The 13,264-nt window shown below is 35.1% G+C and overlaps 1 protein-coding gene across 2 annotated transcripts in view; it reads left to right on the forward strand.

The window, feature by feature from the left end:
• The window catches only part of LOC125663764 (uncharacterized), a 36,324-nt gene that overhangs the window by 21,283 nt on the left and 1,777 nt on the right, over positions 1-13,264 (forward strand). For both annotated transcript variants that reach the window (XR_007365642.2, XM_048896114.2), the window contains exons 7-18: positions 3-86; positions 2,193-2,321; positions 2,587-2,702; positions 4,038-4,190; positions 4,312-4,403; positions 4,645-4,725; positions 8,761-8,893; positions 9,434-9,564; positions 9,755-9,861; positions 10,776-10,878; positions 11,367-11,500; positions 12,354-12,531. Coding sequence is in view for 1 of the 2 variants with exons in the window: in XM_048896114.2 (XP_048752071.2) it covers positions 3-86; positions 2,193-2,321; positions 2,587-2,702; positions 4,038-4,190; positions 4,312-4,403; positions 4,645-4,725; positions 8,761-8,893; positions 9,434-9,564; positions 9,755-9,861; positions 10,776-10,878; positions 11,367-11,500; positions 12,354-12,531 (1,441 nt within the window). In the remaining variant the exon portion in view is untranslated. The remainder of the gene's footprint in view (positions 1-2; positions 87-2,192; positions 2,322-2,586; positions 2,703-4,037; positions 4,191-4,311; positions 4,404-4,644; positions 4,726-8,760; positions 8,894-9,433; positions 9,565-9,754; positions 9,862-10,775; positions 10,879-11,366; positions 11,501-12,353; positions 12,532-13,264) is intronic.

Consider the following 13,264-nt stretch of genomic DNA (forward strand, 5'->3'; position numbering starts at 1 on the left):
AGATGTATGGTTAGAGACATACGGAAAATCAAAGGTTTATCTCTGGACGATGAAGCTGTAACTGAGGATGCCCAGAAAAGTGCGAAGTAAGTGGTCTCCTTAAAAGTGGTCTTCACAAGTAAGTAAGTAAGTGGTCTCCTTAAGTAAGTGGTCTCCTTAAGTAAGTAAGTGGTCTCCTTAAAAGTGGTCTTCTTAAGTAAGTAAGTGGTCTTCGTAAGTAAGTGGTCTCCTTAAGTAAGTAAATGGTCTCCTTAAGTAAGTAAGTGGTCTGCGTAAGCGCAAGTATTTTATATATTCGCCTGTGAGTCAGATTTTTGGGAGTTAAAATTTGGTAAACTCTCTATCCGACTTATAGGTGTGTCCTAAGAAGAATAGTATTTTTCTGGATGGCATTATGTATAGTATTATTTTTAAAATAACTCTGTACTCCGACGATTATTATGATTAACATTGACTTGATATATTATATTATTTATGTATTCTAATATTATGCATAAAGTACAAGTACAGTCAAAACTGCCATAGCAACCCACTGTATTAAGCGACTCACTGTCGTATGTGACCATAAAAAGTCCCCCCCCCCCCCCCCCAAAGACGTTACTCTATATATTGTACCTGTATTAAACGACCACCTGTCTGACGTGACCAACGACCATGATTTTTACAACCTTTTCGTGTATTTTCACAAAATTTTACCTCTATTTAACAACTGTACATTTTTCGATTACACCGTGATTACTACTTTCAATTTTGGTTGAGCCGACCATTCTGAGAATTATTGCCCCTAACACTTTCGTTTTCAAACGCACGACTAATTTGGGAATTATCGCCCCTAATACTTTCGTTTTATAACCCATAGTTTGGCGGTGATCTTGTTTAGTAGGCCCTCTGAATTAATTATGATACCCAATCTGTCAACTCACGACCCTGTGTGGTTAATTAATAAAACCCAAGTTGTTGTTTATTTAACAAAATCAAGGATTAGGGAATCAAAGAAAGTTGCCTGCATTAGTTCAAAGCTTAAAAGATTTGCTGTGCATGTACAATGGATATTGTGATTTAGGTAATGTTTCTCAAATTGAATAACATATTTCCAGCATGTATTGTACAAAAGGAGACACAACACTTCATCATTTGCTTTCTTACCACAAGCACTGCATTTTTTTAGTTACAGTGAACAAGTAGGCTATACATGAATACTCTTTACAACAAAGTGTTAATAAGTTTTAGAAAATGTACATGCAGTTCATAAATGAGATTTAAATCTCATGTAAATGTGTAATATGAAATGCATGTTTATCATTCTTAAACCGATTAAATGTAATTTTTCATGAATAATAAATTATGATACAACACATTGCATTCTACATTTTTAAATACAGTGTATTATTAATTTTATTTTACAACTATTTAAACCGTAATTGAAATTCTTAGTGATAAATTCCAAATACGTGTAGTCATTTTCTCCATTGTACAAATCATTCGCGAAATTTTATCAATTAACTGCGGAAAATAGGCAACCTGTATTAAGAGACCACCTGTCATATGTGACCTTTTTTCCATTCTCCGTTGGACGGTCTCTTAATACAGGTTTGACTGTATTTACAAATTTTAATGAGTGTATTCATTTTAAGTGTATATTATTAAAATTAATTTGCTGAGAAAATTTATCAAAATATTATTTAAATCAGAGGTGAGAACAATAGAGCATTGATTTGAAATTGTCAACCGATTCTTGCAAAAAGTTATACCGATTGACTTATAAGTGGGTCAATGGCATATCCCTCCAAAGTAGCCTTAAAATATACAACCGACCTATAGGCGAACTGACTTATAGGTGAGTATATACGTTAAGTGGTCTCCTTAAGTAAGTAAGTGGTCTTCGTAAGTAAGTAAATGGTCTCCTTAAGTTAGTGATCTCCTTAAACACAAGCACAAGTAAGTGGTCTCCTAATGCACAAGTAAGTGGTCTCCTGATGCACAATAAGTGGTCTTCTGATGCACAATAAGTACAAGTAAGTGGTCTCTTTAAGCACAAATAAGTTGTCTCATAAATGGCAAGTACATGGTCTCCATAGGGTAAAGTTGGTGATCTCCTTTAATAATGAATAATAAATTACAGCGATGACATAAAGATCTACAATGTGAATTTAGTTGTCTTGTTGTAAAATGCTGTATATATGTACTTAAAGATTGTTTGGAAATGAGACAAAGAACAGACTTCCCCTGGGAGAGTTTTTGACAGCAGTAGGGCAGCTAAAATTCCGAGGGACTTCAGTATTATTCAGGTTACCTCAGTCGTGTGTGTCGGGACTGAAAGGGCAAGTGTTTTTTTTCTTTTGAAATGAGGAAAAATAGATAAAATTCTAGTCAAACTGAATAATTATTCAAATTAACACCAAGTTAGGTACCACAATTTACTGTATATATTTTTGCCATGGATTGCTTACAAAATTAAGTTTTACAGAAAAAGAATTTATGGTTATATATAACTGAGAAGAAATGTGATGTGGTTAACAGTTGTTTTACTTTTGAATCTGTACATATTTACAGTTGTTTTACTTCTGAATCTGTATGTATTTACAGAGGTGAAAATCATTTGAATCACACAGACGAGACCATGGAACCACCTTTAAAGAAATGTCGCCCCAAACTTTTGGATTCTGTCAAATTATCCCCACCTAGGAAATTAAACACTACAGGTAAACACAGTCCTGTACAGCTGCAGCTATTTCTTCTTGTCTGCAGCAGGGGTTGTTATGGATTCATGATGATGATTCAGGATATAAAATCTTTGAAATACATGTACTAGGAGTTTTGAAAACAGAAAGTTAGCAATAATTGTCTAGAAGGTTGTGACACCCATTTAAAGGTCATGCTTTAAACAGTGATGTGTATTAGTATTGAAAGTGTGATGTCATGAATGTATGCCCACATGCTTATCTGATCCCCATCTGTCTATTATCTGTTGTCTTTTTCAACTTTTTCTTCAAACCATTTGATCAATTTCAAACAAAATAACCTTGGGTGAAGGAAATTATTGTATCCAGTGAAGGGTCAAACCTCCCAATGGAAAATATTAAGAGAATAGTACAAAATGCTGTTATTTGAAAATCTTTTTTAATGTCAGAAAATACAAAATTTATTCAATAGCTTCATTATATAGTTGCAGATACAAATTGTTCAAATAGTCATGATGGAACCAAAAAGGAATACAAAGTCTTACCTAGAATATATAGGAAACATGCATAAGATACAATGTATTCTTTAAAGCAACATGACTTCAAATTTTCATTTCAGTGTGCGATTTTCAAGCGTCCTCGTGTAGGAAAAAATAGAAAAAATTCTCAATTATTAGGCTAATTGATGGGGGGGAAAAAGAACCATTGGCTGAATTGTAAACTTCAGTTTGTACAAATCAAAGTTCCTTGATGTCAGATTTGGACCTCAATAGGGATTCAAAATTTACATAGGATTGTGTGGTGAAAATCTTTTAGATATATTCTTATGAAAAGCAACATTTAGCAAAATAATATGCATGCATTCTTATGTAGTGTCAAGTCAATTTTGTTCAAACCTTGACCCTTGCATGGGCAAGAGTAATACTTCATTAGGGGCTCATAGTCTTAAATAAGATTATAACAAGAAAAATCTTTAATAAAGGTTTACATATTACGGAAAATCTTTAGTAAATAGTCATAGAAAACCTTTCAAAATCTTTTCATTAACAGCAAGGCCATGCAGTTTTGCAAAATAATATTTTAGTATGTATAGGTAGTATAAATTGAATCATGACCATCGGGGCCAGAGTGGGTCAACAGCAGAGGTCCTAAGATTTCATTTTGGATTCTTTAGAGTCTTTCCAAAGCAGAAAAATAATGCTAGACTGTTAAAATATAAGTAAGCTTCTTAAGCTGTGCATAGTATACAACTTTTCAGTGGCAGGTTTATCGTTGGATGCCTATTAGTTTTCCAAGCTTCAGCGGTAGCGGTATTTCTGTAACACTGTGGCCCGTGTGGCTCTTATTTTTTAACAGATACTGAAATGGATGTGTTCAAGCACCCCGAGGGTCGTCCGCTATCTGCTGGGAGATTCAACAACCAGATCCGATATGAGCTGGCAACACATACTGTCAAAGTGCGACGGACAGGGGTGTTATCAGATGTTGTTAAACTATGGGATTTACAAGGTACATATATATTACTTCTTCAACAAGGCATTAAAAGTTGTGTTACGCTGTTTTCACTGGTGTTTAGGCATTGCTTTGATGTAATTGTCTTTACTAGCCTAATTCCAATCTGTCTGTTCAGGTACCTCGGCCGTGACTGAAAGTGCTGCCTGCCATCTGGAGGGAGACATTTCACGATTTCAGAGAATGCCATCAATAGACTCATTCAATGCAGTAAGCGTCAGTTATAAGTATATGATTAAAAACAATTGAACATAGTAGAAGTAGAGTTTACGTCAAATATATGAAGAAATTAAATTTTTTGGAAGGTAAATTGACTTGAACTCAGTTACATGAACTCTTGTGTTCTTTCACATACCATTGGTGAACTGATGTATAGTGTATAAGTAAATCAAAAAAGATTTTTTTATAGAGATAATTGTTAATTTTGTGTTATTTTACTTTTATTTCAAAGAGATCTCATCCTAACGAAATGTTGACGGGTCTTAGATATTTTGAGAGAGCTATCAAGGGAGATAATGGCGGAGCAGCAAAGGTAAAATTTACTTGTGAATTGCATTAAAAGATTGAAGTACCAGTTCACAGGGTAACCTCATTTATCCAGACGGTGTGGTTTCCCGCCAAATCATCCGGATAAGTGAAGTATTTGGATTACCTCTACTTTTTCTATATACATGTATACACCCTTCAATGGCAATAAAGAAGAATGCTGCATTAATACTTTTTTGTACGGAATACTGTGACATACATTAACACTACTACATAACCATTGTTTAAATAAAATGAGCATTACTAAAATACACTAAGCAGTATTGTATAGTATTGAGCTGTCAATACAAATTATAGGATATGGTCCCATTCCCTTTCAATTGAGAAATTTTTCATTATTATTTTGTTCAGATGGGGAATTTTTTCAATTGACATACAATATCACTTAGGTGTTTGTTTCCATTGAATCAGAGATCTTCTCTTTTTGAAAGTAAAGACCAACATATAATCTCACTCATTTACATTCATTCAGTAAACCCATGACCAACAAAGTACATGAAATGTAATCACGCTCAAAATCATATGGCCTCTCACCTCTGTCGGCGCGGGTTCGAATCCCGCTCACGCCGGTAAGTGAGAAAGTTTCCCAGTTTACTTTCAGAAGGTTGGTGGTCTCTTCCCAGGTACATTGTATCGGGGTTCTCTCTTCCACCAATAAAAAACTGGGCGTCATCAGATAACTGAAAAATTGTGGAGTGTGGCGGAAAACATCAATGAATCGATCAATCTCTGTATTTTGACAATAGGTGATCATTTGAAAAATTCATCTTGCTTTAATACATTGTGTCAAAATTGAGAATTTTAGATTACCTGTAGTAATTGGGATTTTTTTTCTTCTCATTTTCCAATTGGCAATGAGTCCAATTATTGTACCCAATTTAGAGAGCCTGATAGCCCTGTAATACAATAGGACAGTACAATAAACACTACTAGAATTATTGCATATACATATACACTGTATATATGTACGATCAGTTATTATACCCCCCAAACGAAGTTCAGGGGGTTACATAGGAATCATTCTGTCTGTCTGTCCGTCTGTCTGTGCAGATTCGTGTCCGGGCCATAACTTCTTTGTTCTCTGAATTAGGCATACCATATTTGGCACACAGGTGGATCATCATGAGACGATGTGTCGAGTACCTTCATGACCTCTATATAACCTTGACCCTTGACCTCAAGGTTAAAATTAAAGGTTTTTTACAATGGATTCGTGTCCGGGCCTTAACTTCTTTGTTCTTTGACATAGGCATACCATATTTGACACATGAGTGTATCACCATGAGACGATGTGTCATGTACCTTCATGACCTCCATATGACCTTGACCTCAAGGTCAAAATTAAAGGTTTATACAATGGATTCGTGTCAGGGTCATGACTTCTTTGTTCTTTGACATAGGCATACCATATTTGACAAATGAGTGTATCACCATGAGACAATGTGTTGGGTACCTTCATGACCTCTATATGACCTTGAACTTTGACCTCAAGGTCAAAATTGATTATAGGGTTTTGACATAGTCATACCATAAGACATGGGTGTATCACCATGAGACTATGTGTCATGTACATTCATGACCTCTTTATGACCTTGACCTTTGATCTCAAGGTCAAAATTATAGGTTTATGCCATGGATTTGTGTTCGGACTATATCTTCTATTTTCTTCTACAAAGGCATACCATATTTTTACACTCAGGAAAGAGGTAATTTATACCTATTAACAACACCCTTTGGGAGATTGGGGTAAGCGGGGGGTATTCTTAGTGAGCATTGCTCACAGTACCTCTTGTTGATATTGTACTATGCAATTGTGTTATGTAATAGTGCTAGTGTTTAAATATAGTATTGTTTATTTTATTACAATAATATGTGCCAACTTGCACTCTCTTGGTTGATGATGTAGACATGAGACCTAGTGAAAAGCATGCGATGACTGACATTGGATGCAACACTGTTTACATGGCCATGATTGTAATGTTGTCCTGCTAATTTCTAATGACTGAACTCCCCTACACCAATTGATAAGCAGTGAATTTACTCAAGTAAGCTTGTCTTTGAGTCCCCTCTAACTAAAGTTGTACACTCAAGTAAATCAGGTTTAAGCTAAAACTGACATGTAATGCTCTTATTATGTTTTGTTAATCACAATAGCATATGTATAAATTTATTGAATATAGTATTATGATGTCATCAAATTAACATTCTGATCTGTATGTAAAGTAATGTGTGTAGAGAACGATTGCTATGAAATTCTTAATTCATGTCTATAAATAGCAATACTAGTATGTAAACCATTATTATAAGTGTTATTATTCTACCTATTTGAATATTTGTCTTATCATATTTAACCGACAGTACTGATATGGAAAAGTAACAAAAACGTTCAGACAAGTGAAAGTCTCGTGCACACATTTTGATGATGCCTTACAATTCAACACATGTTAAGACAAGTGAAAATCTTGTGCACACATATTGCTGATTCCCTATCATTATCAGTGAGTCATTGATCACAAGTGATAATTTTTTAAGGGTGTGTTGCATTAATGCTACTTTTTCAAAGTTGTAATTACAGCTATATACTCATGCATATCTCTTATCCTTGGACGAATTTGGCTCCACTTTTTTGGCACGCTGGTTTTGGCTATATTTAGCTCTAAAACTTCATAGTTATTTCGGATTTCAAACATTTCAGTTGAGCATCACTGAAGAGACATTATTTGTCGAAATGCGCATCTGGTGCATCAAAATTGGTACCGTATAAGTTTTACATTACTACTATAAAAAATAGAACTCATTTTATATGTATACATTACTGCTACATTGCCAGCTAACACCATTAATTCCTCCAAGTCGGTTTTGCATCAGCATTGGCAACTTTTTTCGACACATCTTCATAACTCAGCATTGGTGCAGGTCTTATTTATGCAGAATTTGTAGCCATCTATATTTAAATTGCCACGATTTATAACAAACTTTTCAATGGAAGCCATTTCATTGAATGAATGTGTAAAATTTTACTCGGACTACAGGGCTATTGAATAGAACTCATGTATATATACTGTAGTAATTAGGGCTATATGGATTGTGAATATCGGCCTGGGTAGCTCAGTGGATAGAGCACCTGACTAGTAATGCAGGGGTCCTTGGTCCAATTCCCAGTCCAGCCAAAGATTTTCTAATCTCTCCTATATATACTAAATTTGGTGCCGTTGAATACCCCTGTACTGCAGGTTGTCCTGCTATGGGGCAAAAAGAACCTGGGTTGTGTGTGTCTTCGAGGGCAAAGACAAGTTAAGAAGGGAGGTTTGTAGCAGTTAGGGCTATACGGACCATGGATATCGGCCTGGGTATCTCAGTGGTTAGAGCACCTGACTAGTAATGCAGGGGTCCCAGGTTGGATTCCCGCTCCAGCCAAAGATTTTCTCCTCTCTCCTATATATACTACAATACTTATTGAGTGAATACTATTGAATAGAACTTATGTTCTTCTAACTTGTGTACTTGAGTGTCTTGTACCTATGATATGAATCGTATGCGAGTAGCAGTAATGAGTTATAATTAGCTGATACCCTATTGAAAGAAATTTGCGATAATGTACACAGGAAATCAAAATGAAAAGTAGAGGTAATGAGTTGAAAGTTCTTGCAAATTACTAGTAAGTAATGGTGCCTTCCCCTTTTTTAAAAACAGACGATCAGGCAATTAACACTTAGTGTCTCAATTAAAAGACCAATTAAATATTCTGGATAATGAACCAAAATATATGGTGAGAAAATGTATTGTGGTAAAACAAAACATCTTCCAGATCCAGAATGTGGAATTTCATATAAAACATATAACAAAATACATAACGTTGAAAAAAATCCATTCCCAAGAAAAATTGTTTGGAAGATGAAGTGTCCAGATATCTGGCATCCGGATATCTGGCATCTGGATATCTGAGGGTTCACTGTATATAGTCAACCTGCTACTCCTCTGTATGTTAATGAATTGCATCACTCTTTTTTCTTGTATGCAGCCTGGCTTTGACTGGGGACAGGTAGATACCAATGCCCTGGCGAAATGTCTGCTGACCTTGTGTCGAGAACTGAAAGATTCTCTGTGTCAGGAGCCACGATTGGTTAAGCTGAAATCACCAGTGTACATTCTTGGTAAGATTTATCTTTCGATTGTTAACTATACACATGTCATTTATTGAACATGAAATAGGGTGAAAGTAAGTCTACAAATTCCATTTTATTGATATTGTTATAAAACCAAACTCGACCACTGCAAATCCCTTGTTTGTTTTTTTAAAACAGGCAGTTAAGTAAATCAATATTTCAAAAGTATTTACCCAACAACATTGCCAAATACTAGACAATGATAATTGTTAGTGATTGGATTGTAAAATGTACTCCTCAGACTTGTCAATTTTAGGCCAAAAATGAGGAAATTTTTAATTTTAATTTTAAGTTTGTGACCTTCCTGTGAACATGGATTATGTTATATGTGAAAACTAATAGTTATTTTGAGATATGCATGGTCTTGGTTACTAAATAATGATCTACCTTTTTGTCCATAATTACTTCATATAATGGGGGCCATATAAGACCTTAATCCTACTATCTGTTGAATAGCTTTTGTGAATTACATCCATAGTATTAGAATGAAATAGATTTTACATGTATATTTTTTCTTCGCTTTTGTAGGTGATATCCATGGTAACTACAGAGATTTGGTGTGTTTTGAGAAAGCTCTGTGGAGGATGGGTCCGCTCTTGACCCCAGCCTCGTTCCTGTTTCTGGGAGACTATGTAGACAGAGGGGAATACGGTATAGAGGTAAGTAAGGACAGGAAAATTTCTCACGGATATAAATCTGGTATTAAAAGTTAGGTGTACATCTGATTCAAAGAGCTGGGATTAAAAAAGGTCTTTGAATCCACTCTTGTTTCATCTTAAACAGGAAAAAATACCCCCAGGTTTTGAAAAGTAATCAATGGTGAACACCATTATGCTTTATATTATCCAGGTGATATCCTATTTGTTTGCCCAGAAGATGCTTGCCCAGAACAAATTTTATCTTTTAAGAGGAAACCATGAATTGAGATCTGTGCAGGAGATGTTTTCATTTAAGAAGTAAGTGTTGGTATTATCCTAGGGTTTTCCAAAAAAAAAAAAAAATAATTTGTATCATAAATCAATCAAATGCAGTAATTAATTATCCTCTTGAAATGGACTTTGAAGGTATATATAGTAAAATGACTATTAAGCTAAGGCCAAAGTTGATGTAGCTAAATGGCAGCTGACTTCTAATACGTAGGTGTGTGAGTGTGTGGATTTTAGGCTCATAAATATGTAGGCTAGTGTTGATGTGTAAGCTCATTGATGTGCAGGTCTTGAGTGTGAATGTGCTGGCTCATGAATGTGGGTGTGTGGGCTCATAAATGTGTTGGCTCATGAATGTTTGAATGTGCTGGCTCATGTGTTGGTTCATTAATGTGTAGGCTCATGAATGTACGTGTAAGAATGTGTTGGCTCATGAATATATGAATGTGTTGCCTCATGAATATGTTGGCTCATGAATATGTGAATGTGGTGACTCATGAACGTGTAGGCTCATGAATATGTTGACTCATGAATATGTGTTGGGTCGTGTTGGTTCATGAATGTTTGAATGTGCTGGCTCATGTGTTGGTTCATTAATGTGTAGGCTCATTAGTGTGTAGGCTCATGAATGTACGTGTAAGAATGTGTTAGGTTGTGAATGTGTAGGCTTGTGAGGATGTATAGACTTACGAGTGTTTATGTGTAAGCTTGTGAAAGTGTGGATTTGAAGACTCATAAGTATGCACATAACTACTATTATGTATTGAAATCAACATTATTTTAAAAAATACACTGTACATTGTGTTTTATAATGCCCATGTTGAGTGGGAAGGGGGTATACCCCTTTTTGCAGAGACCTTTTTGGTTTTTTTCTTACCTTGTTTACTCTCTATGATATCGCTGTTACATAAGTGTTTGATGAATCATCCCATTGTATGTTACAGTGAGTGTCTACAAAAATTTGGCGAGTCTGTTGGACTACAAGTGTGGGATGCTGTCAATGATTGTTTTGATGCTATGCCGATAGCAGCTACAGTTGATGATAAGGTGAATTATCAGGCTCTCGGAAGAATTCTCAGTACTGTAGAATCATTTAAATTCGTGGGGGCCAATTTTCGTGAATTGCTGAATTTTTACAGGTTTGTGGGGACGTAATTTTGTGGATTTATATATTTGTAAGAAAGGTAACTCTGGAATTTCTTTATTCGTTGAGGATGTAAATTCATGGGTGAGGGGTACCCATGAATTCCACAAAAATTGAGCCGCCACAAATTCTAATGATTCCACAGTATTCATGTTGCGTGTCCAGTCTTTCCAGATGAATATTGATATTGTTTGGAAATCACATTTTATACTCCTTAGTAAATGTATTTCTTCACTTAACTTAATAAGAACAGCTTCATATTTCACATTGAATTGTAAGGAAATTAGTCTTTTTTTTTCATCAACAAATTCCACTCCTGCATTTGGATATTAGTATTTATGTTACATTTCTGGAATTTTTTTTTAGTAGTTAATCTTTCCTTTTTTCACAGATATTCTGTGTTCATGGTGGCATACCTTGCTCAGATTTTGACATTGAGCACATTAACAAAATTCCAGTGCCTCTGAAGGATCCAGAAATAGAAAGCCCCCTGGCCTGGGAAATTATGTGGAGTGATCCAGTCAGGTAGGAGATCCATTTCTGTTTAAATCAGGAGACTGCATGCTGATAAAGCATATAGGGCAATGATCAGTTAAACAGATTCATTGGAGATTTAAAACAGTGTGTCACGTCCCATTTGTGATGACCATTGACCTTGACATTTTATGTTAAGGTCAAATAATACAATGTTTTGGGCATTTGTTTTGTCCGAACCATAACTTTTGTCTTTTGACATAGGCCTTTAATATTTGGTATGTGGGTATACCATAAGACAGTGTGTCATGTACCATTTTTGATGACCTTGACGTTTTATGTAAAGGTCAAATGATGGAATTTTAGGCTAGGCCTTTGATATTTGGTATGTTGGTATACCATAAGACAGAGTGTCGCATGCCATTTTTGATGACCTTGACCTTTATGTAAAGGTCAAATGATAGAATTTTTATTGTCCATCCCATAAACTCCTTGTTTGAAGCTCATATGCATATGGGCGAATGTTGTGTACCATAAGTCTTTAATTTTCCACTTTAAAGATGATCCCTGAAAGATGATTTAAAAAACTGTGTAAAATGGAAGGGGAGACATCAGTTTTAGTGTGCTGAAACAATTCTTCCTAGTTCATATTGTGGTTGATTTGGTATGATGTTTCATATACATGTATCAAGACTTAAGTATAGTATGATTTGAAATTCTGAAAATGAGCACTTTGCTACAGGAGCAAAAGATGCAAATTTATAACATAGATGTCATTTTTGAACACTTGAATTATGTGAAAGGGAGATGAAATTCAAGAGGTGAAGGGAATGATAAGCACACATTGGCATTCTGTACAATTTTCCTTTACATTTTATATGACATGTATATTTCTTTATTCTAGCATGGATGTGATGACCCCAGAAAACATTAAAGATTTAAAGGATCATAATGGATTTATTTACAACACTAGACGAGGAACAGCTTACTTTTTCAGCTGTGAGGCTTTGATGTCATTTTTGGATAAAAATGGTCTGTCTCACGTTATTAGAGCACATGAGGTGCAGGAAAACGGCTTCCAGGTATGCAAGGCATAACATATACACTACCTAAAGTACAAATAGGTGTCTGTTTCAGTCCGACAAAGTATAAATGTTAAAGTGTTTGATAATATGTACAGTGCATTTTGTTTTTTAACAAATGAGCTGATGTCTTTGTCATTATTGAGTGACAGACTGGAAAAACTTTCATGACATAATAAAAGAAAATTCCTAGATTCTCATCCAAATTTTTATGAAAAATTGTGGCGGGGCAAAATTTATTTTTTTATATTTTATTTCACGAAAAATGGGCTAAGCACTCATGTAACATTTACATGGCACAGATAACAACACATCTTTTTTAATTCAGTAGTTTATTTGACTTAATTGTTGCAACATATCATAAATGAATCCACAGATTGCTTTTGATACTGCCGACATAAGAATACTGAATGCAGCATTGATAGTACTCCGAGTAGACAACACCAATTCGTCTGCGTTTTGTGTGAATTAAATGTAATATCCTAAAAAAGAAATAATTGTCACCAACCGTACACTGTGGGTCATGAAATTTTCATCCTTTGATTTTCCTGCTGCTTCCGTATTTATTTGTGTTACTGTTATCAATTAATTGGAAACGTGTTATCAATTTTCCCAGGCTGAATAAAAGTCGTTGTACAGTTCTAGTAGGGTGTATGTATCTCTAACTACACAGCCATACCAGTCCTTCATGACTCTTGGCCCCTGCTTTATGCACAAAACTGTAAACACCATT

This window comes from Ostrea edulis, chromosome 1, assembly GCF_947568905.1.
Source record: "Ostrea edulis chromosome 1, xbOstEdul1.1, whole genome shotgun sequence".
Taxonomy (NCBI): domain Eukaryota; kingdom Metazoa; phylum Mollusca; class Bivalvia; order Ostreida; family Ostreidae; genus Ostrea; species Ostrea edulis.